Source organism: Antechinus flavipes, chromosome 2 (genome assembly GCF_016432865.1).
Source record: "Antechinus flavipes isolate AdamAnt ecotype Samford, QLD, Australia chromosome 2, AdamAnt_v2, whole genome shotgun sequence".
Taxonomy (NCBI): domain Eukaryota; kingdom Metazoa; phylum Chordata; class Mammalia; order Dasyuromorphia; family Dasyuridae; genus Antechinus; species Antechinus flavipes.
In genome coordinates, this window is record NC_067399.1 from 665,307,116 (window position 1) to 665,328,925 (window position 21,810).

Here is a 21,810-nt window from a genome sequence, read left to right on the forward strand (position 1 = left end):
TGGGAAATGGCAAAGCACTGCAGTGTCTTTGCCAAGAAAACCCCAAATGGGTTCTCAAAGTGGTGAATGTGACTGAAATGACAGAACAACAACAAAGGCAATTAATCTTAGCCTATAACACCCCTTAAAGAAATCAAGGTGGGTCTGAGAAGTATGGAACCATAGAACTGGAACTAAGTAAAGATGCTCTGTTCATTTGCTTTTATTTTAATGAGTTTTTTTTTTGTTTTGTTTTGTTTTGTTTTTTTGGTAGCATGAGACTTGGCTCTTGTGAGAGCTTGGCTGTGGAAGTGTCTGTGTATCTGTCTATTTGTTTTCTTCTAGTCCTGTTGTTAACATAAGAAGGCAGGAATGACTAAAAAGAATGAGAAAAGTTTGTTAAGGAATAGACATAATCATCGCAAATTTTGTGGAGCCAATGACGTCTTAGTGAACTTCAAGATTCTGAAAAACTATTTCATAGAATCCTAGCATTTCCAAATTAGACGGGACCTTAGCAAATAATATGGGCCAACTCCCTTTATTTACTTACCAAAAATCTATTTCTTTCTAATTCAATTCAACTCAAGAAATAAATTAAATGCCTACCATGTACAAGGCATTGGAATTGGTCCTGAGGATACAAAGGACATAAAGGTAAAATAGACAATTTTCAAAGAGGCAACTTTCAATTAGGAGTCAGACCCTAGAAGCAGAAAAGTGAATACAAGAAAATTTGAGGAGGAAAGAATACGGTAACACAGGGAGGGTTACAGAGTTATGGGCCGAGAACTGGAAGGGACACGGGATGTCATCTCGTCAATCATTTCATTTTGCAACTGAAGAAACTGAGGTTGGAGCAACGCAATGATTTGCAAGCTTCAGGAGTCTTGGAGGAAGCTAAGGGTTCTAAGAGGAGTTGAATGAATTCCTGACTAGGGCAAAGAGTCTGCAACTAGGCCAGTTTGGCCCAGACATAAAATGCCTGAAAGTGAGTAACATGAAAAAGTTAGGGAAAGGGAAGTAGAAGCCAGACCACGAAGGCCATTGAGAAACCTCTATTTATCCTAGAAGTAATAAGTATCCATTGAAGATTCTTTGGCAGGAGAGTGATATGGGCACATCTCTACTGGAGGAAGAAGATGTTGGAAAGTGTGTGAGAAAAAATATTGGAGTGGGGAAGAACTGGAAGCAGGGAGGCCAATTAGAAGGCTATAGCGATGCCCTGGGTGAGAAGCCAGCCCTAGATTAGGGAATGGCTATTTGAAAAAGAGAGAAGGGAATATATATGAGATGCTGGGTAGAGAGTATTTACAAAATTTGGCATTTGATTGGATATGGAGCAAGAGGAAAGAGTCAAGGATGGTTTGGTTTTGAATCTCAAAAGAACAGTCAGAAAAAATGGAAATATTTAGAGGAGGGAGAGGTACAAAGAGAGTGTAAGTCCTATTTCAGACATATTGACATGTGACATAGTCTGTATTTGAATTTGAACACAAGTGATCACCATAATTCTATTTAATCTAAAACTAACCCAAGAAGAGGTCAAGCATTGGGGAAAGGAACTGAGACCCAGGGGAAGGAAGCGTTATATAAACCAAGAAAGAAGTGCCTTCAGAAGCATCAAGAAAGCCATTTGAGCTGAGTGATGGGTTCTGGGAGGGAATCCACCCAGAAGTAAATAAAGACTGGGGAGGTAGAGAAGGCAAAATGGCGAATGGGTGCCCTTTAGAAGAATTTGACATTGAAATGGAGATGTCGGGTAGTATTTACTTAAAGGAAGAGTAGGGTCCAGTGGAGGTCCTTTAAGAAGGAAAGAAACCCTAGTATATTTACTGCCTGCAGGGAAGATTCCAGCCACTCCAGGGGGGTTGCAAAGGAGAAGAGGGAAAGGGACTAAGACAAGCATTTCCCAAGGAGATGGGAGAGGATGGGATCGAGTATTTTATCTAGGAGAGAGCAGAAAAATCTGGGATTAGGTAGAGGCGTTATGAAGTGTATAATTGGGAGAGAGGTTGCTCAGTCCTAATGGCCTCTATTTTCCCATGGAAGTAGGAGGTCCTCTGGTGAAAAGGAGCTAGGACGGGGCCACAGGGGGAGGATTGAGAAGAAAAGGTGAGACAGTTCCTGCCCAAGAACCCCAGAGTCAAGCAGGGATGAATAAAAGGGCTTGTGAGGAGCTAGTGAAATTAAGATAACAAATTTGTAGTGGAACCAGTTAGTATAGTTGGGTGACTTCCTTCAGCAAAGTTCAGCAGTGCAAGAGGAGGAGGGAAGGGTGGATGGCGGGGTGAACCCAGGCCTAGATCTTGGCAAGGCATTCGTGAGCAACGTAACCCAACGGGTCATAGTTAAACTGGCTACTTAGAGGGCCAGGATTGAGAGGGAGAAGCCAAACTAGTGGTGATGGACTAGAGCAGGCGGGGCTGCTGATAGAGCTGGTGGTATTTGTGTCCGACTCCTCGCGACCCCACTGGGGTTTTCTTGGTAAAGATACTGGAGTTCTTTGCCATTTCCTTCTCCGTGAGGAAACCGGGCCCAACGTGGTCAAGCTAATAAGTATCTCAGGGCAGATTTGAACTCATGTCCTCTCCATGCCCAATACTCTATCCACTGATCAGCTGCCCAGAAGATCTTAGGATTACCTAATGGTATTGGTCACCATGAGGACAGGATGAGAAAAATGAGAAAGAACACAACCTTGGACCTTGAGTTGCTCACAGGCAATGAGGCAGGGAAACAGCCGACCCAGAGGAGCTGTGGTCAGTCAGCAGGCAGGTGTCAGGTGCCAGCACTGGGACTACACAGACAGAGGGAAGACAGTCCCTTGCCTTGGGGGGCCACAACAGCTTCCCAGACCTCAATAAATAGAACAGATGCAATTATTCCAAAGTGACGGGGAGGGAGTGGCTCACAGGTTCATATATACAATATGAATATATACATATATACAAAGTAAGGCCAAAGTGATTGGGCAGATAGGTAAAAATATATTTTATGTATAATAAATTCAAATGACAGGGACAGGGGATAGCTAATAATCAGGGGAACTGGGAAAGGATTCAAAACTTGAATTAAGCCCTGAAAAGAGCTAGAGATCACATGACATAGAGATGAGATGTTGGGTGTGATGAGGGCTAAAAAGAAAGCCAGGGGCCATACTGGACCCTGAGAAGAGGCAGAGGAGGCTTTCTGCTAAGGGAATCAGGGAAGACTACAAAGAGGAGGTGGCATCCGAGCTGGACCTTGAAGGTCAAGGAGAGGAGAAGGGAGTCTATTCAATTCTCCAGATTAGAGATCACCCTTTGAGGTCAGACCACATGTGCAGCTGCCCATAAATGGCACAAGGCAGTCCTCTCTAGAACACTCTGGTCAACCTTAATCTCCATCTCTCCACTCCTAATCTCCATCCAGCTTTCAGAATTCCTTTTGGATGTGTCCATCCACGCTTAGCCCATTCTTGTAAATGCTGCCCTTCAGAACCACGGTCCTCGGAAGGCCCTTCTCCTCCCCCAAGAATCTGTCATTGTGAGAACCTACTCAGTGCTTCAGAACCAAGGCCACAGGTGGACGGTCACACTGTGTGCAGTAAATGAGGTTTTGCTAATGACCTAAAGGAGGGGACTGACCTACTCCTAAGTGCTTAGTCTCAACTAAGGACTACATTTCAATAACCAGAGCAACCCACATTTTGGGGTGCTTTCCCATAGTAGGAGCAAGCAACGTACAAACGGCTGTGTTATTGTTGGAGCCTTTGAGCCTTGGTCATGTTTGACTTTCTTGGCAGAGCTAATGGAATAGTTTGTGATTTCTTTCTCCAGCTCATTTTCCTGATGCGTAAACTGAGGCAAACAATGTTAAGTGTTTGCCCAGAGTCACACAGCTAGTAGAGGCAGCATTTGAACTCATCTTTCTGGCTCCAGGGCCACAGCTGTATACACTGTGCCATCTAGGTGCAGGTTTAAATATATATGTGTGTGTGTGTGTGTGTGTGTGTGTGTATTTTATATATATATATATCCATATATATGCATATGTGTATATGTAATATGTATAATTATATACATATAAATATACACATATGTGTGTATTATATTTATCTCAAGCTATGTTCAGGATAGTGTGAAGGGGTCCCAATAATTAAGAAATCATTTTAAAAGGAAAAAAATTGGAATTAGAAGGGGTTAAAGGGTGGGATTTCAGCCAGGGGAATCATGCTGTCTCCCCTCATAGAAAGTAAGCATCCCAAGGGTAAGGTCTGTTTCATTTTTGTCTCTGCATCCCCAGCACACAGTACAGCGTGTCACACCCAGTAGGCTTTTACTATCTATTTGTTCATTGATTTTGAAATGCTCTTTCCCCATTTCTCTACCTTTTTTAAGCTTTGACCATACTTTGTTTCATCATCCAGAATAACTTAACTGTTTCTTTTTTAAAATGATTTAAGTTTTTAAAACTTTTTAAAAGTTTGACCATCCCAAACGGAAGGGTGCCCCGGGCTGGTAGTGACCATTGTGCCCATTTTCCAAATTTCGGCGGCTCACGCTGCCTCCAGCAGACAACTGGAGGGGTGTGGCCTGTGGCCGGTTACCCTGAGCCCAGCCTTGGAGAGCTATGAAAGCAGCTAAGTCAGTCTGGAATGCAGGTTCAGGAATAACCCCTGGCCAGGCCTTGGAGACAAGAAATCTCTGCAAGGAGAACGCCAAGGAAAAGGCCAGAAGGCTTCTTTTTGTTTGTTTTGGGCTCAAAGCTGGTTTTCGCTAGAATGGGTACCTCACTGCCAGAGGAGACTATGGCAGTATCAAAACCAGTTCTGAATTTCAAGTCAGAAAATCCAGGTTCACATGCCCACTCTCTACTTGAGGGCTCTCACTTTTTAGATCTGCCTTTCTGTAAAAAAAAAAAAAAAAAAAAAAAGGTTGAACTAATTCATCTCCAAGATTCTTTCTTGCCTAAATTAATATCTCCTCTGACCTTCCTAACAGTCCATGGTGTACCCATGAGGCCTATCAAGTAGTATTTTTATTCCTATTTTATAGATAAGCAAATTGAGGCTGATCTCTCCAGTTTCTTCTAGAGTTGAAAATCTGTTCCATCCGTAGGGAATCTTAGTCTTTCTCATTTCGGGGATTTTTACCTCCCCATCTCTAAGGCTCTTTGAAATCCTGTCATCAAAGAAACGTATTAGAGCTAGACGGCAACTGTCCTCCTGAATTAATACATACCAGGGCAGATAAATGGGGGTTCTAGAATTAGGAAGCCCCGAGTTCAAATCCAATCTCAGATACTTCCTAGCTATGTGAACTTAGACAAGGGACTCTCTTTGCCTCAGTTTCCCCATCTGTAAAATGAACTGGGGAGAGGACAAGCAACCCATTTCAATACTTTTGCTAAAAATAAACACACAAAAACAAAACCAAACCAAAAACCCAAGTGGAGTCATGGGGAGTTGGACAACACGGGAAAAGAAGGGAGCTGAGAAGTGAGGGATTCCACCTGAATATACCTAAAGTTGTTTGTGAAGCAAATTTGCTCCTTTATTAATAATTCAGAGTCACTGTAAGCCAGACTAAGAGGGCCAAGGATTATTTGACTAGTTTGAGGAACTCGGTTGGAGATTCTGAGACTTTAGAGCACCTGAGGAAGGCAAAGAGATCGGATCTAATCGCTTTATTTTACTGAAGAGTAAACAGTAATCCCAGGCAAGTTAAAAAGCTTGTCCACACAGGTCACGGGGAAGGGAGAGGCCGAAGCAGGATTTGAATCCGGCCCCCTGTCTTCTGTAACGCTGCCTCCAAGTGTCGCCATTGCAAGCTCCTCCTCCTAAAAGAACTGGAAAGCCCTTCTCTGTGTCCCCCGTTACACTCTAACAGCTTCAGAACTGGAGGATTTTCCCCACGAGCCCCAACATTTTCCCCAGGGAAACAAACGGTGTGGAGGGTGGAGTGGCTTAGGGACGCAGCGCCCGTGGAGAGCAGAAAAAATCAGCGGACTCAGCTCGATTCTTTCCTCCCCACCCTCCCTCCTCCTCCCTCCTTTAGTGCCTGCTGAGTGTGTGTGTGACACACGTTAGTGACTTCCAAGTGAGTCCACAACGAGCGGGCCCGTGCAAAGCCAGCTCCCTTTTTCCCTCCGGCCGGTGAGCCCGGCCCACCTCTCTGCCCATCTCTCCAGGCTTCGGAAAAGCAGCTCCGGCTTTTGTTGTTTCCCAGCCGCTCCCAGGGCGCTTCCCCGCGCTCCCTCGCCGTCCCCCCACCGCAGGGCAGGTCCTCTGGGCCGCTTTTTTTTTTCCCTTCCCACCTGACGGCGTAAAGAACCGCGACTCCGGCGGAGGAGACCGTTCAAAGGGACGGCGGCCTCCCAACGCCCCTGCCCGGCGCCCGGCCGCCCCCTCCCGCCTCGCTCGGCGTCCGCGCCCGCCGGCGGCGCCCCCGGCCTGCTCCGAGCCCCCGGCCCGGTGGCTCTGGTCGATTCCAGGCCCAGCTCAGTAGCCCCGGATCGAATTACAGGAAAAGTACACCAGCCGCGCTGCGCGCTCCGCACATTTACATACAAATAACGCCTCCCGTCCCGGGGCCGGGGTCGGGGGCCGCCGAGCTTGGCCCACGAAGTTTTTAACCCAATCAGGAGGAGCTTTAAAAGGATGTCTCCCGCGTGAAGAGAGAGCAGCTTTGCCGCAATTAAGGACTGCCGGATGTTTGGCGTTTTACTCTTTTCCCTCACTTCGCCCTGCTGGAGACTCGGCCGCTCCGCCGCCCTCCGCCGGCTGGGAAACGATGTGGCGTGAGCCCGCCCGCGCCCGCGAACAGCCCGCGATGCCGGGGAGAGCCGGGCGCTGGCGGCGCGGACAGTGAGCCGGGGGTTCGGAGCTCGGTTCGAAATCTCGGCTGGAGACACTCGTGGGAATCCCTGGAAACGCCCGGAGAGCGCGTTGGCGGGGGCTGGTGCCGGTTCTCGTTTTCCCAGCCCGGCTCGGGGGAAACTATGGCTTTGCAACCGAGTAAGGTTTCTCTTTTTGGTGTCTGGTGTTTGTGGGGCAGTTACCACGCGTGTGCGGACCGTCTAACTTAGAGGCGCGCCTCGGGTCCCTGGGAACGAGCCCGGAGGAGCTGTTCGTGCCCTTTGTTTTATTTTGAGAACTTTTGCAAAGATCTCTGCGCTCTCCCCACCTTTCCCAGTTGAGCAAATGGAAATTCTGAATGAAGAAATTGGACAGACCGAGTCCATGAATCATTTACCTTTGAGACCACACAATAGCCAGCTCTTGCAAACTCCCGGCCAGGGACCTTTTCTTTTTTTATCCTTTTAAAAACAGAGAAAAGGAGCTGGGGGGATGGGGTGGATTTCCAAAGCAAAGTCGCTAGTGTAGCCGCGGTGCTGCTTTTTTATCAGGGCGAGGAAAGCTCCCCAAAGGGCAAAGGACCATTTTAAACTTGCCCTGTCACTTGGGGAATGTGGCTCCTGCGTGATGTAATGACATGCTTTGGTAACCAGGCAAAGATCGTCCTGTTAACTCTTTGTTGTGGGGGGCTTGGATTTGCCCAAGGAGAATCCCCCTCGCTCAAAGGTGGTTTCAAAGCCCTTGAAGTTTGCATTTCTCAGTGGATTTAAAATCCTCTCCCAATTGAAAGGAATATTAATTTTTTTTTTGCAATCCCAGACCAGTGTCAGTTGGAGCATTCAAGGCTTTGGACTCTACTTCTCTTGAGTTTTTATTATTATTATTATTCAATAATCAAGACTCTGGATAATAAAAGATTGTTTTTGGTTTTTTTTTTTTTTTTTTTTTTACTAAAGTTTTACCCAACAAGGAAAAATTGGAGAGGGGGAAAGCCTTTTTAGCTTGTTCAAATTGAAGAGCTGTCATAGTCTCCTAACTTTGTTCTGGAAACTGTGTCCATTCAAACAAGTAGCTCTCATCATTAGCACTCTTTTGGGGTGTAAAGTCCAGAACTTCTGGCTGCCTCCATCCGATTTGGGGACCAAAATCTATCTTTGTGGGGATTCCGGGGGCACTGTCTTTCATTGGCACTTGGCCCACAGGAGCAGCTCTTAGGAATTTTCTTTTCCTTTTTTATTACATACTAACCCCTCTCTAGATTTCGTTTTCTCTTGAACTTTTGCTAGCCAAATTTCATCCTCTGGTTGAAATTCCAAAAAGCCCTGGGGGTGGGGATGGGGGCGAGGCTCGGGAAGGGGCAGGAATGCCAACTGATTGTTTCTCTGCTGGCAGCCAGCGGAGGAACAAGGCTTTTAGTGAGTGCTTTGGCCACGAGGGAAATCGGAGCCTTCTGATTTTTTGCTCACTTTCTACCGGCAGGTGAAGACGCAATGACAGGAGATACCGACAAATATCTCGGGCCCCAAGATCTGAAAGAGCTGGGAGATGATTCTCTGCCTGCGGAAGGATACATAGGTTTCAGCATGGGGGCCCGCTCAGCCAGGTATTGTATTTTGACATTCCTTTTAGCTCCCAGACAACCATGATTGACCCATAAATTGAGTTTCTTTGCCACATTCTCCCATATATGTTCTCGGAAAGAAGGCCGTACATTTCCATGCAGTGGTGACCTTTTTGGTCTACATGCCTCGCTACTTTCTGTCATGATTTTTTAGTCTGGTCCATTTTGTGTGGCTGAGCATCCCGACTGTTCTTCCCCCTCTGTTGTAGTCATACTTCAGACATACTGGCCAAACGGAGAGAACTTCAGGGTAAACCTGATCTTCATTTAAAAAATTATATTTATGGATGAGAAAGATTCAATTCAACAACATGAATTAAAAGTCTGCTGTTTGTAAGGCATTGTTGATTGGAAAGAGCACTACCCCATTCTTTCTGAAATCTGAATAATAATGTAAATTGGCAGTTCCATTTAAGGATGGACCTTTTTTAATTTTTAATTTTTGATGGGGAAAATGAAGAAAAATCCCCAGGGCCATTTATTCAAAAAACTCCTTCTTTCTAAGCATTTTTGGTATGCACTTGAAAGCCCTTGAATTATTTTGTTTGAAAGGGAACAGAGGATGTTTAAAATAGACCTTTGTACAAAGGATGGGATGGTATGTGAGGGTCCCCAGCCTTCTCACACAATGGAATGCCACTGACTCGCAGCCTCTGTGTCCTCATGAAAAGTCTGGGCTGATGGGAAAGCCTGCTCTTTGAGAAGCTAGCTCTGTCCGGCCTGAGAGAAGCAAGACTCCACACTCTATTTGGAGACTGCTCTTGCCCTGTTGTGGATTAACAGTGTGTTTGCTGACAGTCGAGTTATTTTGAAGCTAATAATTAAACCTCCCAAGCCAGAGCCCTCCAGACATTTTCCTATAGTTTAATGATCTGCTGTAAAGTTTCATTGTCTCCCAGTGAATGAATGGCACTTCCCACAAAGTAAAGCTTGGGTGTTTGTCCTCGCTCTTCTGCGCTCCTAGGCTGGGCGGCCTTAGGTGGGGAGGAGATCTCTTCCAAAAAACAGGCTCTCTCCCTGTAGGATGGTATCTCTTCCAGTATTTCCAAATTCTTGTCATCTGATAAAGTTTCCAGTTTACAAATACTTCTGTTAAGAGATCCTAAAATAGTCTTAATGGGGTCCGCAGAGTGACTAATAAAAACCATAGGCAGTAAAAGTTATCACAGGGAACACCCATGTTAATAACCCCAACAGTCAAGAATGGTTTGATTTTTAGTGTTATTGGTGGAAATTTTTTTGTGTTTGTTTTAGTTGTTTTTTGGGTAGACCAGTGTTTACCTGTCAGTCATTGCCTTCCATAAAGATTGAGATTACACATACCCCCCTTGGCAAACCTTATATAAATGTTAGCAAAGAAACATGGTCTTCATTGTTACAGCTCTGTTTAGAGAGCGTGCACTCTGTCCAATATTCAGCTGTCTCCCCATCCCGTTTCTGTGGGTGTATCCATGTGGAGACGCGACTGTCGCGCTGACATCCCCGAAGGAGACCCGAGACCGAGGTTTCCCTAAGACATGAGGTTTTGAGTTTGTTTTTGGCTTTTTGTGGGAGTGCTAAGGCTTTCTCGTTTCGATTTCAACGGCACCATTATTATTTGTTGCTACATGTACGTAATTCATTTTTACATCGGCATATGTTATGCTCAGACATACATAAAATAAATAAATACATCTCAAGCTCTCCGATGCTTATGGTTTCAAAACAAAACAAAACAGTGTCGTGGGTTTATCGAGTAAACTATTCTGAGTGTAACATTTAAAAAATGAAAACATAAAATGTGTAAGTCACTCAACCATACATTTTTTTTTCTTTTTCTTGTCTGATTCTTTGCTTTCTATTTCTCCTACTTCTTCTCCCCTATAAATTCTTTAAAATAGTCCTAAGATCAGGTAAGAAGATTTGTGGCATCCTTATTGCATTTCTTCCCATTCCCCCTCTGCTTCTTTTTATTTTTATTTTTCAGCATTGTGATGTGTCGTGATGTGATTTTTATTTTGTGCTCCGCTTTAGCAAGTTTCGTGATTTTTTGGCAAATTAACAAGTGACTTGATTGGTTTTAGAGTCCCTGATCAGAAATCACCAGAACTGGGGGCAAAAATATTGGAAGAAATAAAACGAATGCATAAGGACTATAATTCAATTAACAAATTGTATGAAGCGCATGAAATCATGGCAGGTCTTTAAATTGAGCAAATAATTTTCCTAAAGGCCCGTTTGTTTGCTGGACGCTATCTTATTTGAGCTTTTAGGCACATAACACATTTTTTGAGACGTGAAGCATGTGTTTTTCTAATATTTCCCACAAATAACTTTCAGGGGATCCTGACAGCCACACACAGTTTAATATGTTAGGCTTCCCGCCACCCCAAATGTGAGGCCAAAAACTCTGATTGTAGAGGGGAAAATCTGCACTTATCTATTTGGATAATTCAGAGTAAAACAAATGAGAGTTATAGGCAAATTCAAATTTGTCAATATGAAAAAAAATCAACCTCTCCTATCTGTCTTGCTCAGAAAGGAAGCATTTTTTCAGGCAATGAAATGTCTCTATTTTCTAGTTGTCACTCCTGTGTAAGATGGGGCAGAAGGTGGAGGTCTCAGGAAATATTTAGCCCCCTTTTTTTTAAATTAGAGATTCTTTTCCCCAAAATGATCATGGATCTCAAGCTAAAAAGACTGTGTAATGTAACTCCCTCAAACAGCATTTGAACCCAGATCTGATGACCCCAGCCAATACCCATTCTTTCCACTGGGCTATTCTAATCTACCTCCTCTAATCTCATGAATAAAAGAAAGGAGTCAAATAACTGAGAAGAGCGATCCCTTAAAGCTGATGTGGAGAAGGCAGTAGCTGGACCCCTTTGCACAGGGCAGCTTGGCCTTTGTCTCTTATCGAGAAGTTGGGAGGACACCTGACCAGCCCTTGGCCAACTCTTGCCCTTATCTCTTATCCGTGGATATAACTGGGTGTCATCTAGGAACAGAAGACTGGGCTCTAGGTTTTCTTGTTAGGGCGTAGTCCTCTTCCTTAGTGCTCTTGTGGACTTTTGAGGAGTCTGTCTTGCTTTTAACTTAGAAAATAAAGGACCTTATGCATTTATTGATTGAGTCCCTTATACCTTCTGTTGGTTCTCCAGGAGTCTCTGCAGAAAGATCAATCATTCAGTTCGATGTGGATTTTTGAAGCGACTTCTAGGTTCTGGGGTGACCGAGCCTCTACCCTCAAGGGACTTACATTCCCAAGAAGGGTTGCTTAGAGATGATCATCTATATCAGGATCTTCAGACATTAGGCAGAAAGTTGTAATGGAGTGGAAGGATCTTCCCGTTTCCCCTTTCATTCACATCATGTAGGTAGGGAACATGCTATTTCCTCCCCCACCCATCCCCACTGCCTCAGTGCTGGGAAAGTAGTGGTTACAAACTCAATAACTCCCTGTCCTTGGAAAGTTTACAGTGTCAGAGGAGAGGGAGGACATGGTGTAAATTATACTGCGTTATGGATAGGAAGTGGGAGTGTCTGGATGTTTTTACTGTTATAAATCGGAGGTTGACTTGAGTCATGAGCTGGGTGCCCCAAGAACCAAGAGTAGTCACATTATCCTGGAGCTGGGGGAGGAGACGGCGAGGCAGGATGTGGGCTGGGACGATTGGGTGCCTTGGTTCCTCTGCCAGAATTCGGTGGTCCTACTGAGCCAAAAAGGACATGTCTCCATGGCACAGTGGATAGAGCCTTGGCTTGGAGACGGGAAGACCTGAGTTCAAATGCAGTTTGAGATGCTGTGAACAAGTCACCCCACCTCTGTTTACTTCAACTTGCATAGTTGCCTCAACTATAAAATGGAGATAATGAAGATCACATGAGATAATATTTATAACAAATATTTTAAAAATACTTAGCTGGCACATAGTAAGTGCCATATAAATACTTTTTCTCTCCCCCCCCCCCATCCTTTTTTCTATTTTATCTTCCTGCTTCCCTGTATGCCCTTAAAAACCATTCCCTGATATCATAGATTATGAGGGTCCGATAAGATCAGCCCTGATTCACAGTGAGGAGAAAACAATCATGGCATCTGCACCATGAAAAATATGGGAAATAGAGACTGGAGAAAGGGTGCTGAGGAGAAGATGGTGAAAAGCTAGGATGGAGATTGGACAGTGAATCATCAAAAGAGAGAAGGGGAACAGTTATAAGCAAGGACATCCTCAGGACAGTTCTCCTGAAAACTAGCCAGTCCCTTTAGGGGAACCAGATACCTGCCCACTGTCCTCCTTTGATTTTGGATTCTCTGTATCTAGCCCAGGTCCTGGCAGACTCAATAATCCCTGATAATTGTCAGTTGATTCCTCCCCTCTGTGAATGGCAAATAACAAACCCGAGCCCATGCTTTTAATGTCAACAAACTCCAGGTTGATTCACAGATGCCCTTAAGCAAAGAAAGACCATGGAGTCCACCAAGTGGATCTCTAAAAAGACAAAGAAATGGAAACTCAGAGCTGTGACCGGAGTTAGTTCAGAATCCCCCCTCAAAATCAAGACATCTATTGCACCATAAAAAGGGAAATTCCTGACATGAGCAGACTCCCTGCTTCAGATTTCAGCTCCCTTCCTTCAGTGCAGGGGTCAGACTTCATCACTGCCCTCTTGGTTCCATTTTCACAGTGAACTATCTGAAGAAATCATCTTTTTGCCAGTTTTTCTTAAGCAACTGGCCTTATTTTAAACCAGAGCTAGTCACAGGAAAAGTGATAACCAGAAAACCTTTTCTCAGGACATAAAATACTCCCTTCATGAGTCCTTTTTGTCAGTGTCCAGTCTGTCCGTTCAATGAGTCTCATCTTTGGCTGTTCCCTGGAAGTTGCATGCATTAATTTATTTTTTATTCATCTCATCACCATCATCTGGCTCTGTTGAATGGTTAACTGTAAATACAACAGCCTCCGCTCCTTCAGTTCGGATAGGTCTTACACACTGAACCGAAGCTCTTACGCCCGGGACAGCATGATGATCGAAGAATTGCTGGTGCCTTCAAAGGATCAGGTAGGCAACCGTTTTTATCAGCTTCAATTATTGGGTTCCTCTTTCTGTAATTGCTGCCTTTTTCTCTTTGCTTTTAACTTTGGTTAAGCCAAGGCAATGGCCTGATAATCAGTGTTTAACTTGTTGTTGAAAATTAGTTGACCCTTATCAGGGAGGGAATTGCCTGAAGCGTAGAAATAAGGGCTAGATTTATAATTTCATTGAGATACGAAACTCCCAAGTGAGGAAATGCCCTGTACCAGGACAGGTTGACACTTTTCTGTAACTTGAAGTCATTAAGAATTGCCCGAGGACCCTGAGAACTTAAATGATCTGGCCAAGGCCACACACCCAGGATGAGCCTGAGAGGAAGTGTTTGAACGTGGGTCTCCCTCACTCTCAGGACAGCTTTCTAGTGGTTGTCTCTTGGAAGGAAATACTGGTAGAAATGGAGATTAAAAATGGTCGTTTCCAGAGGAAAAGTCCCAAGACATCCCTAAAGGGACCATCCTACTGTCTCATTTTCACTCCAACCCCAGGATGAATTTTAGAAATAAAATATAGACCCCCCCTGTTCTCTCAGGTTCACCTTACAAATCTGTAAGGTTACATATTGAGCCAGCATTATTCACAGGCTCCCTGTTAAGCAGAATATCGGTTGTCTTCATGATGGCATCTTGGAAGATTGATCTTGGTTAAAAAATATTATAGCTTTTTTGTTGATATTGTTTGTTTGTTTGTTTTTCCATTTTGATCTGATTTTTCGTGCACAGCATGATGAATATGGAAATATATTTAGAAGAGTTGCACATGTTTAATCTATATCAGATTACTTGCTGTTTATGGGACGGGTGAGAGGGGAGGCAGGGAGAACAATTTGGAACACGAGGTTTTTCTTTCAAAGATGAATATTGAAAACTATCTTTGTATGTATTTGGTGAAAAAAAGAGCTATGAAAAAAAAAAAAAGAAAAAGAAAGAAAAACTATTATAACTCCACTGGCCTTGTATTGAGGCCTTTTGATGTTGCTTGTGATAAAAGGGTAAGCTTCAAGATAAGCTTCCCATTGGAACTGTGCCTTCCAGGCAATTAAATTCTTCTTCTGTTTATATGACTTCCTTAAAACCCTGGGTTTTGCATGCCAGCTCAGTGCAATAACATAGGAAATAAATGCTTGTTGATTGATTGAAGCCACAGGAAAAACAAGAATCAGTTGGGGAGGGAAATCGAGACTCGGAGCTCAATCAGGCAGCCCGTTTGGTGATCTGAGAGCTAATTGTTTGGGGTGTGAGGCTACTTTTTCAGGACATTGACACTGTACTCTGCAAACTTTGGTCCATTGAGCAGCTAGAACAGACAGGTATGAGATCATCTGTCCCAGCCAAGTTAAAGGTTATTCATTGAGCAACCAGGATTTGAGGCTCCCTCCTGTCTAGAAATGTTGGTTCCCAGACAGAGCTGCATCAGGGTGTAGACTGGGCTGCGGGAGACAAATAACATCCAATAAATATGCTATTATTTTATGTCAGCTGGAAAGTTCTCAAGCCCTCGGCCTCCCAGAGATGAATGTTGTGGTTATTCAATATTCTGACAGACAAAAGTCCATTGTAAAATCATGGCGGGCGTGGCGAGGGTTCGCCAGCGGGCCCATGGCAAGGCAGTCTTTGAGGTGATGTTTAGCCCAAGTGCAGACAATGTTATTTTTGCTTAAGCCGAGGCAGTGGCCTGATAATTGGATTATACTTGTGGCTGAAAATCGGTTGAGAATTGTTGACCCTAATCGGGGAGGGAATTGGATGAAGGATAGAAATGAGGGCTGCATTTATCATTTCATTGCATTATAATTTCATCTTACCTGTTTAACTGTGGCCACTTGTCAGAACCTGGAAATTCCACGATCGCCATGTTCAAAATGGGAAAAATTGAACTATCGAGAAATACTTAGAATAAAATCATAAATCTAGAGCTGAAAAGGACTTCGGAAGCCATTATAGTCCACCCTCCCTTTTTGGCAAATGAGCCAAACGGAGATGAAATAACTTATTTCTTGGGTCACATGAATAATAAGTTGCAGAAATAAGTTCAGGTCCTATAGATCATATTAGTTAGGAAAACCGGGCCTGGAGTCAGGAAGACCTGAGTAAATTTGACTCAGATACTTATTAACTGTGTGACTCTAAGCAAGTCACTCACCCTCTAATTGCCTCAATTTCCTCATATGTAAAATGAGAATAATCTCACCTACCTTCCAGGGTTGTTTTGAGGATCAATTATATATCGAGCCTGGCGTATAGTCAATAGGAGTTATTATTGTTAGTCAGGTTAGAACTGTAAGAGGGTTCCGAGGACACTGAGACTTAGTGAAGATTCTCACAAGAACTTGCTTTTGTCCTTGATGAAAGCTCGAGACCCCGGATTTAGCGCTCAGAGCGAACTGAGCAGATTCTCTAAGGCGATGGTGAAAACCAGAGTCAGATAAACGATCACGCTCGTTCGTGCAGACGGAGGGCTGAGCCCCAAACATTCGCCTGGTTTCAGCATGTGAATCATTTAGTGGTGTATAAATATTTTAGCAGTAACACAAACAGGAATCCCAGAGTTAGTCAGTTCTATTCATACCCTCTTGTGTTAGCTCCTCCCCAAACTGGCTTGCTCTGATGATATAAGGGGCAATAATTAGGCAGTTTGAGGTTTCAGGGGAAAATAGAGGACCGGGGGGCTTCTTGGTAGGAGGGTATTTGTTCATTTTCCCATTCAACCACCATCTACCTGGTCCCTGCTTTGGAGGAGAACGTCTGTCCTTGACTCACATCCCATGAGTATCACGGTCAGATAGATGCTATATTCTTTCTAATTTGTCCCCTCTCTCCCCTTTTGGAGGATTTCAAAATTCTGCACTCCCACTTACGTTCCCCGTGTATCTGTCTTTGAAGCAGAGGACCCGAGTTCGAATGCTCTGTTTTTGACTTTGGACAGACACCTTCATTTTAGACTTCCTCACTTGTTGCCTTTCCTATAAAATGAAGGGATCCCTACGGAAGAGCTATCTTGATAGAAAATTCAAACAATAATAAATAGCTAGCATTTCCATGCTAGTCTTAAGGTTTGCAAAGCACTTTGCAAATATCCTATCCTCACAATAATCCTATTATTATCCCATTTTGCAGATGGGGAAACTTTGACAGGGGCTGTCACATAATTAGTAAGTGTCTAAGGCAGGTTTTTAATTGAAATCTCATTTATATCTATTGTGTCACCTAGTTGTCAAGGTAAGGAAATAAGGCCCATAAAGGTTAAGTTAAGCAGAAGTAAAATTTAAACTACTGATCTGCCTTTTCCAATGGGCCCCTCGATCTTTCTGAGATTCCTTCTAGCTGTGAATCATCTGAACTCTATAAAGAATACAGAATGAGAAAGAAAAGCCGCTCTTTAGTTGGTAGACAGAAAGGATGAAGATGATCAGTTCTGAAACGAATACGTACTGGTATTGAGGACTTTTCCCAGATGGGCTAGGTTATCCAGGGATCGAGAAGATTTTTCAGTTTTTATATAGTCAGTCATTTGTGTATTGTATTCTAATTCTCCCTGAGTCCAGGTCATTCTCTTGTCATAAAAGTTCTGTTCAATTTAGTAGAGATTAATCCGCTCTTACTTTGTCTCTGAGGATTGTTCATCAAATGCTTCCAGATCTGTGTATCAATATTAATTCTAACATGTAGAATTAGTGACTGTCAGAGATGAAGAGATCGTAGAATTCAGCCAATTCGAACTCCGCATTTTGTGGTTGAAGTGATTTACCCCAGTTAGCTGGGAAATGACCCCTGACCTCCTAATTTAGCTCTTTCCAGAGGGCTTTGTAATAGGAATAATTTTACAAGGACATTCATTTCTGGTTCCATCAGCAGAAATCCCAAACCCTTTCCACCTAAGTAGTAGGTCAATAAGTGTTTATGAAACACCTACTATGTGCTGAGGCACTCTACTAAGTGTTGGAACACAAGAAAAGACAAGAGACCTTGATGAGCTCAGAAGCAAATGGTAAATAGCTGAGGAACAAAGAAATCCACCCCCCGGTATCCAGTCTGGTACCAGTGGGCTCATCCTAGATATCACTCCTACAGTACGGCCCTGGTCAGAGACAAGGACCCTTCCTAGAGTAGTAGGATTTGGATTCTGCTGGCCTAGCCCTCAGAAATGTGGGGTCACATCTGCACTAGGACATGACTTCGGAAGGGGACCTTATGTTGATATCGTTATATATTGTCATTTATATCATTGTATATTATATAATGTTCTACATATTACCTCTCCTCATACTTTCAAACTATCCTTTTATTGGGTTACTACAGGGAACTCAATAAGATACCATAGTTGAAAATAGTTTTAAAACTATAAATATTTATATAAATTAATAATTTTCTATATATTGCCTCCACTTATTCTTTCAAAGTATTCTTTTATTGGGTTGCTATAGAGACTCAATAAGATACCATAGTTGAAAATAGTTTAAAAATTATAAATATTTATATAAATTAATTTTCTATATATTACCTCCACAGTAAGCTATCCACTTATTCTTATTATTCTTATTCTTTCAAACTCCACTTATTCTTTCAAACTATCCTTTTATTGGGTTGCTATGGAGATTCAATAAGATACTATTTCCAACTATGGAAATAGTAAAAACAATTTTCTATATATTACCTCCACTTATCCTTTTAAACTATCCTCTTTATTGGGTTACTATGGGGGTCCAATAAGATACCATAGTTAAAAATAGTTTAAAAACTATAAATATTTATATAAATTAATAATTTCTTATATATTTCCTCCACTCATCCTTTTAAACTATCCCCTTTATTGGGTTGCTACGGGAGTCCAATAAGATACCATAGTTGAAAGGAGTTCCAAAACTATAAATATTTATAAAAATTGGGACTCATATAATTAGCATCCCTAGTGAAGATCTTTTTCACCCAGGGACTCTCCTGGCGGAACCGTCCCTTTCAGAGCGAGCAGGTGGGAAGCCAAAACAAAGCGTCCGCCATTCCCGGGGCTGACTTGTTCTCCCGTCTCTTGCGGTGGAGCTGCTGAAAGAACAGGTCTGATGTGGCTTATGTAATTAGCGGACCAGCCTTAGCTCAACGCGTTCCCATTACCTAACTGGGGTGATATTTATTAGATGCCTTCAGCCTCCAGTGCCAGTTACTAGAAGGAATAAACAGAGACATAATTTGCCCTTGAGGATCTACTGTGGGGAGGGATGAGATGGAGGCTAGCCGGGCTCCTCAGCCCAGGATGGACTGGAGTGTAATGTAGGAAGCAGTCACAGGCTCTAGCTGTGGGCTTTCCCTGGGCGGGCGCTGGGGGATGTGAAGGCCCTCCTCAGGTAGCTTGATGGGGGATAGACATACAAACATGGGCTCATTGCCTCGTGGCTGAGGAAATCGGGAGGCGTGAGGTCAGAGGCAGGGCTGAGTCGGGCTTCGAAGGAAGTCCGGGAAGGAAGGGATGCGTCGCTGGCTCGGGTACAGCCACGGGCCGCCCGATGCAAAGGGCAGCAGTCCGGCCCAAAGCCCACGGGTACCCGTGTGGAATGAAGCGCCGTTGCCCATGGTTAAAGGTAAAGTCGATCCGCTCCCACCTGTAACTAGGGATGCCCTTGGCCCCCAGATTTAGGGAACAAGAAAAGCTTGAATTAGCTGAGAAAGTTCCTCTAAGGAGGATGAGTGGAAGAGCTTTAGCAAGTGGGCAGAGCTGAGGGGCTTTAATTAATGGTGGTGGGTGGGTGCAGTAGACAGGGTACAGCCTTTCTATTAATACCAAATTATATAGAATTATCAAAATCTTCACGTTGGCAATAGATCGTCACATGGGCCCCAGGACCAGCTTCTGAGTGTCTGTTCACTCTTGCTGAGACCCGTCATTGAGTAGTTGTAATTTTATGGCTTTTTGTGGTGGTTTTGGTTTGTTTTTTTGGCTGAGGCAGTTGGGGTAAAGTGTCTGAGGCAAGATTTGAATTCAGGTCCCCCGGCTTCAAGGCCGGTGCTCTAACCACTGCACCACCTACCTGCTAGTAGTTGTGTTTTTGCTTGAATATGTTGATGGGTGTGTGATTTCCTCTGTGTGTATGAAATAGGAAATGAAAGTAATGACTCACAGCTAGCAAGAATTGCAAAATGCAGCATCAGTTGGCATTTATGAAGTGCTTTAAGGTTTGTCTCTCCCTCTTTGATTCTCCCAGCAGCCCCAGAAGGCTCAGGGAGGAGGGAGTCATTTCCCTAAGACCACATCGCCTTCTTGGTGAATGATATAGACCCAGAATCCGGATGGTTGCTCAGACCTGAGTCCAGTGTCTCTTCCACTATACCAGTGTCCCACAATCACAAAACTAGCTGCAAGAGCCCTCAGAAACGATCGTGATTCAGCCCCTCGTTTTACAGATGAAGAAACTGAGGCACAAGGAACGTGACTTAGCCTAGAGCAGACAAGTTTGAAGCAAGCCCCAAACCCCGGTTCTTACTCCAGTGCCGGTGTTCTGCAGTGCCATGCTCCCTACCGGGAGACCAAGCAGCGGGTGGGAACATACCTGCCATTCACCGTCGACAAGAACGTCACGGGTCCGGATGTTGAATAGGTTGTTGAGAGTTGAGAGAGAAAATATTTTCATAGAAGAGGGAACTGAGTTGCAAATAAAATAGAAATTAGTTCATATATGTGAGGCCTCCCCTTTGGGGTCCTTCCGTGTTCGGGCTCCATTATCTCACTTCTTTGCGATTTTCCATTGGCCACGGAGAATGTTCATGGGCTTTGAAGGAGAAGGTTCTTTGCTGTCCTAGTCCCGAGTTCAGAGCGTCTGGCGAGTGCAGAGCAGTGATACGGACAAAGCCAAGGGAGGATGAAACGGGGCTTTAAGGAATAGAGTCCAGGGTCTTTGTTCAGCCGTGATTTTAGACAAGATTGGCGAAGGACCGGACTAGGGAGAGCAGAGGCCGAGGTGATGGGTGGAAGACATGTGGAGGTGTCATAGCAACACTGCCAGCTGGTTGGATATGGGAGAAAAGATGCAGATGCCCTGACCCTGGTATTGGGAAAGATGGCGGCACTCTTGGTAAAAAATAATAATAATAATAATAACAGTATGAAAACAGGAAGGGAAATGACTTCTTTCTCTAAGGGCATAGTGTTTGTAGGAAGATCTCTCTCTCCGGAGGGCATTATCTGGGTTTCATAACTGAATCCTGCCTGTGACACTATCCATTTAACCCTGGATAAATCATTTATTCTCTCTATCAGCCTCAGTTTTCCCATCTGTAAAATGAGTTTAATGATAGCCCTGGCCTCCATGGGTTGTTGTGAGGGTTTTGAGATACTCTCCACAAAGGGCTCTGCAAACTTAAGTGCTGTAAAAACATCAGCTCTAAAGACAGCCCTGCTATAGGATCCCAGTGCTTAGAGATGAAAAGAGCATCTCAGTGGGGTCCGCCCCTTCTGCTCAACTCTCCAAGAGCAGATCTGAGACCTCCTCTGAGCGTTGTCCCACATCCCACCGGGGGGTCACCCGGCACTTTATCTCCCTTAGATTGGCTCACCGAGTGACCTTTGGCTCGGGCTATCTGTTAAAGAATGTGTAAAGGTTTCGCATCCTTCAGGAAGGTGGCAATTGATGGGGGAAGGGAGGAGGGCTCAGCACAGATGGGGCAGCACCGAGTGGCCGGTTGGAGATGAAAGGTTTGCCAGCCACAGTTCAGATGACATATTCAGCATCTCTCTGAGGTTGGACAACTGCCACAGTTTTGTTTTCAAAAGCCAAGGAGAGATATAAGATCAAAAAATTTGTTGGTTTTGAATGTAATGCAATTTTTTTCCTTGAACAAAAATCTTATTTTCTCCCCCTTTCTAAATGAAAAAAAGAAAAAAAAAAAAAAAACAAATAAGCCTTGTAACAAACATGCATAATCAAAGAAAACCAATTCCCATGTGGCCAAAAATGTATAGTTTCTGTCTAGATCCTTGGAACCCTCTGTATCATTCCAGTCCCAGCTTCCTACACTCTCCTTCTCAGCCCCTCGCTCACTTTAGTTATTATTCCCAATTTAGTTTGGAAAGCCAAAAGTGATTGTAAAGCTGGAAGTGTTTATGAAAGTTGCTGCTCTAATCTCAAGTAAAATAATCAGTTTTAGCATAAAGAATGCATGTCCAAGGCCATCCCAGTAAACTCTGCATAGAGATCTATGGAGACTGAATGGAAATCCACACATGCTAGGTTCAGTTCTATTTTCTATTTTTTTTTTCCCTTTTATGTTTTTTGCCTTTGGTTCTGATTTTTCTGTCCCGACTTGAT

At 43.8% G+C, this 21,810-nt stretch overlaps 1 protein-coding gene across 3 annotated transcripts in view; it reads left to right on the top strand.

Moving 5' to 3' along the window:
* ANK3 (ankyrin 3) overlaps positions 1–21,810 on the top strand; it is a 347,827-nt gene that overhangs the window by 244,710 nt on the left and 81,307 nt on the right. For all 3 annotated transcript variants that reach the window (XM_051982618.1, XM_051982616.1, XM_051982617.1), the window contains exons 25-26: positions 8,300–8,423; positions 13,385–13,487. In XM_051982618.1, the coding sequence (XP_051838578.1) occupies positions 8,300–8,423; positions 13,385–13,487 (227 nt within the window). The remainder of the gene's footprint in view (positions 1–8,299; positions 8,424–13,384; positions 13,488–21,810) is intronic.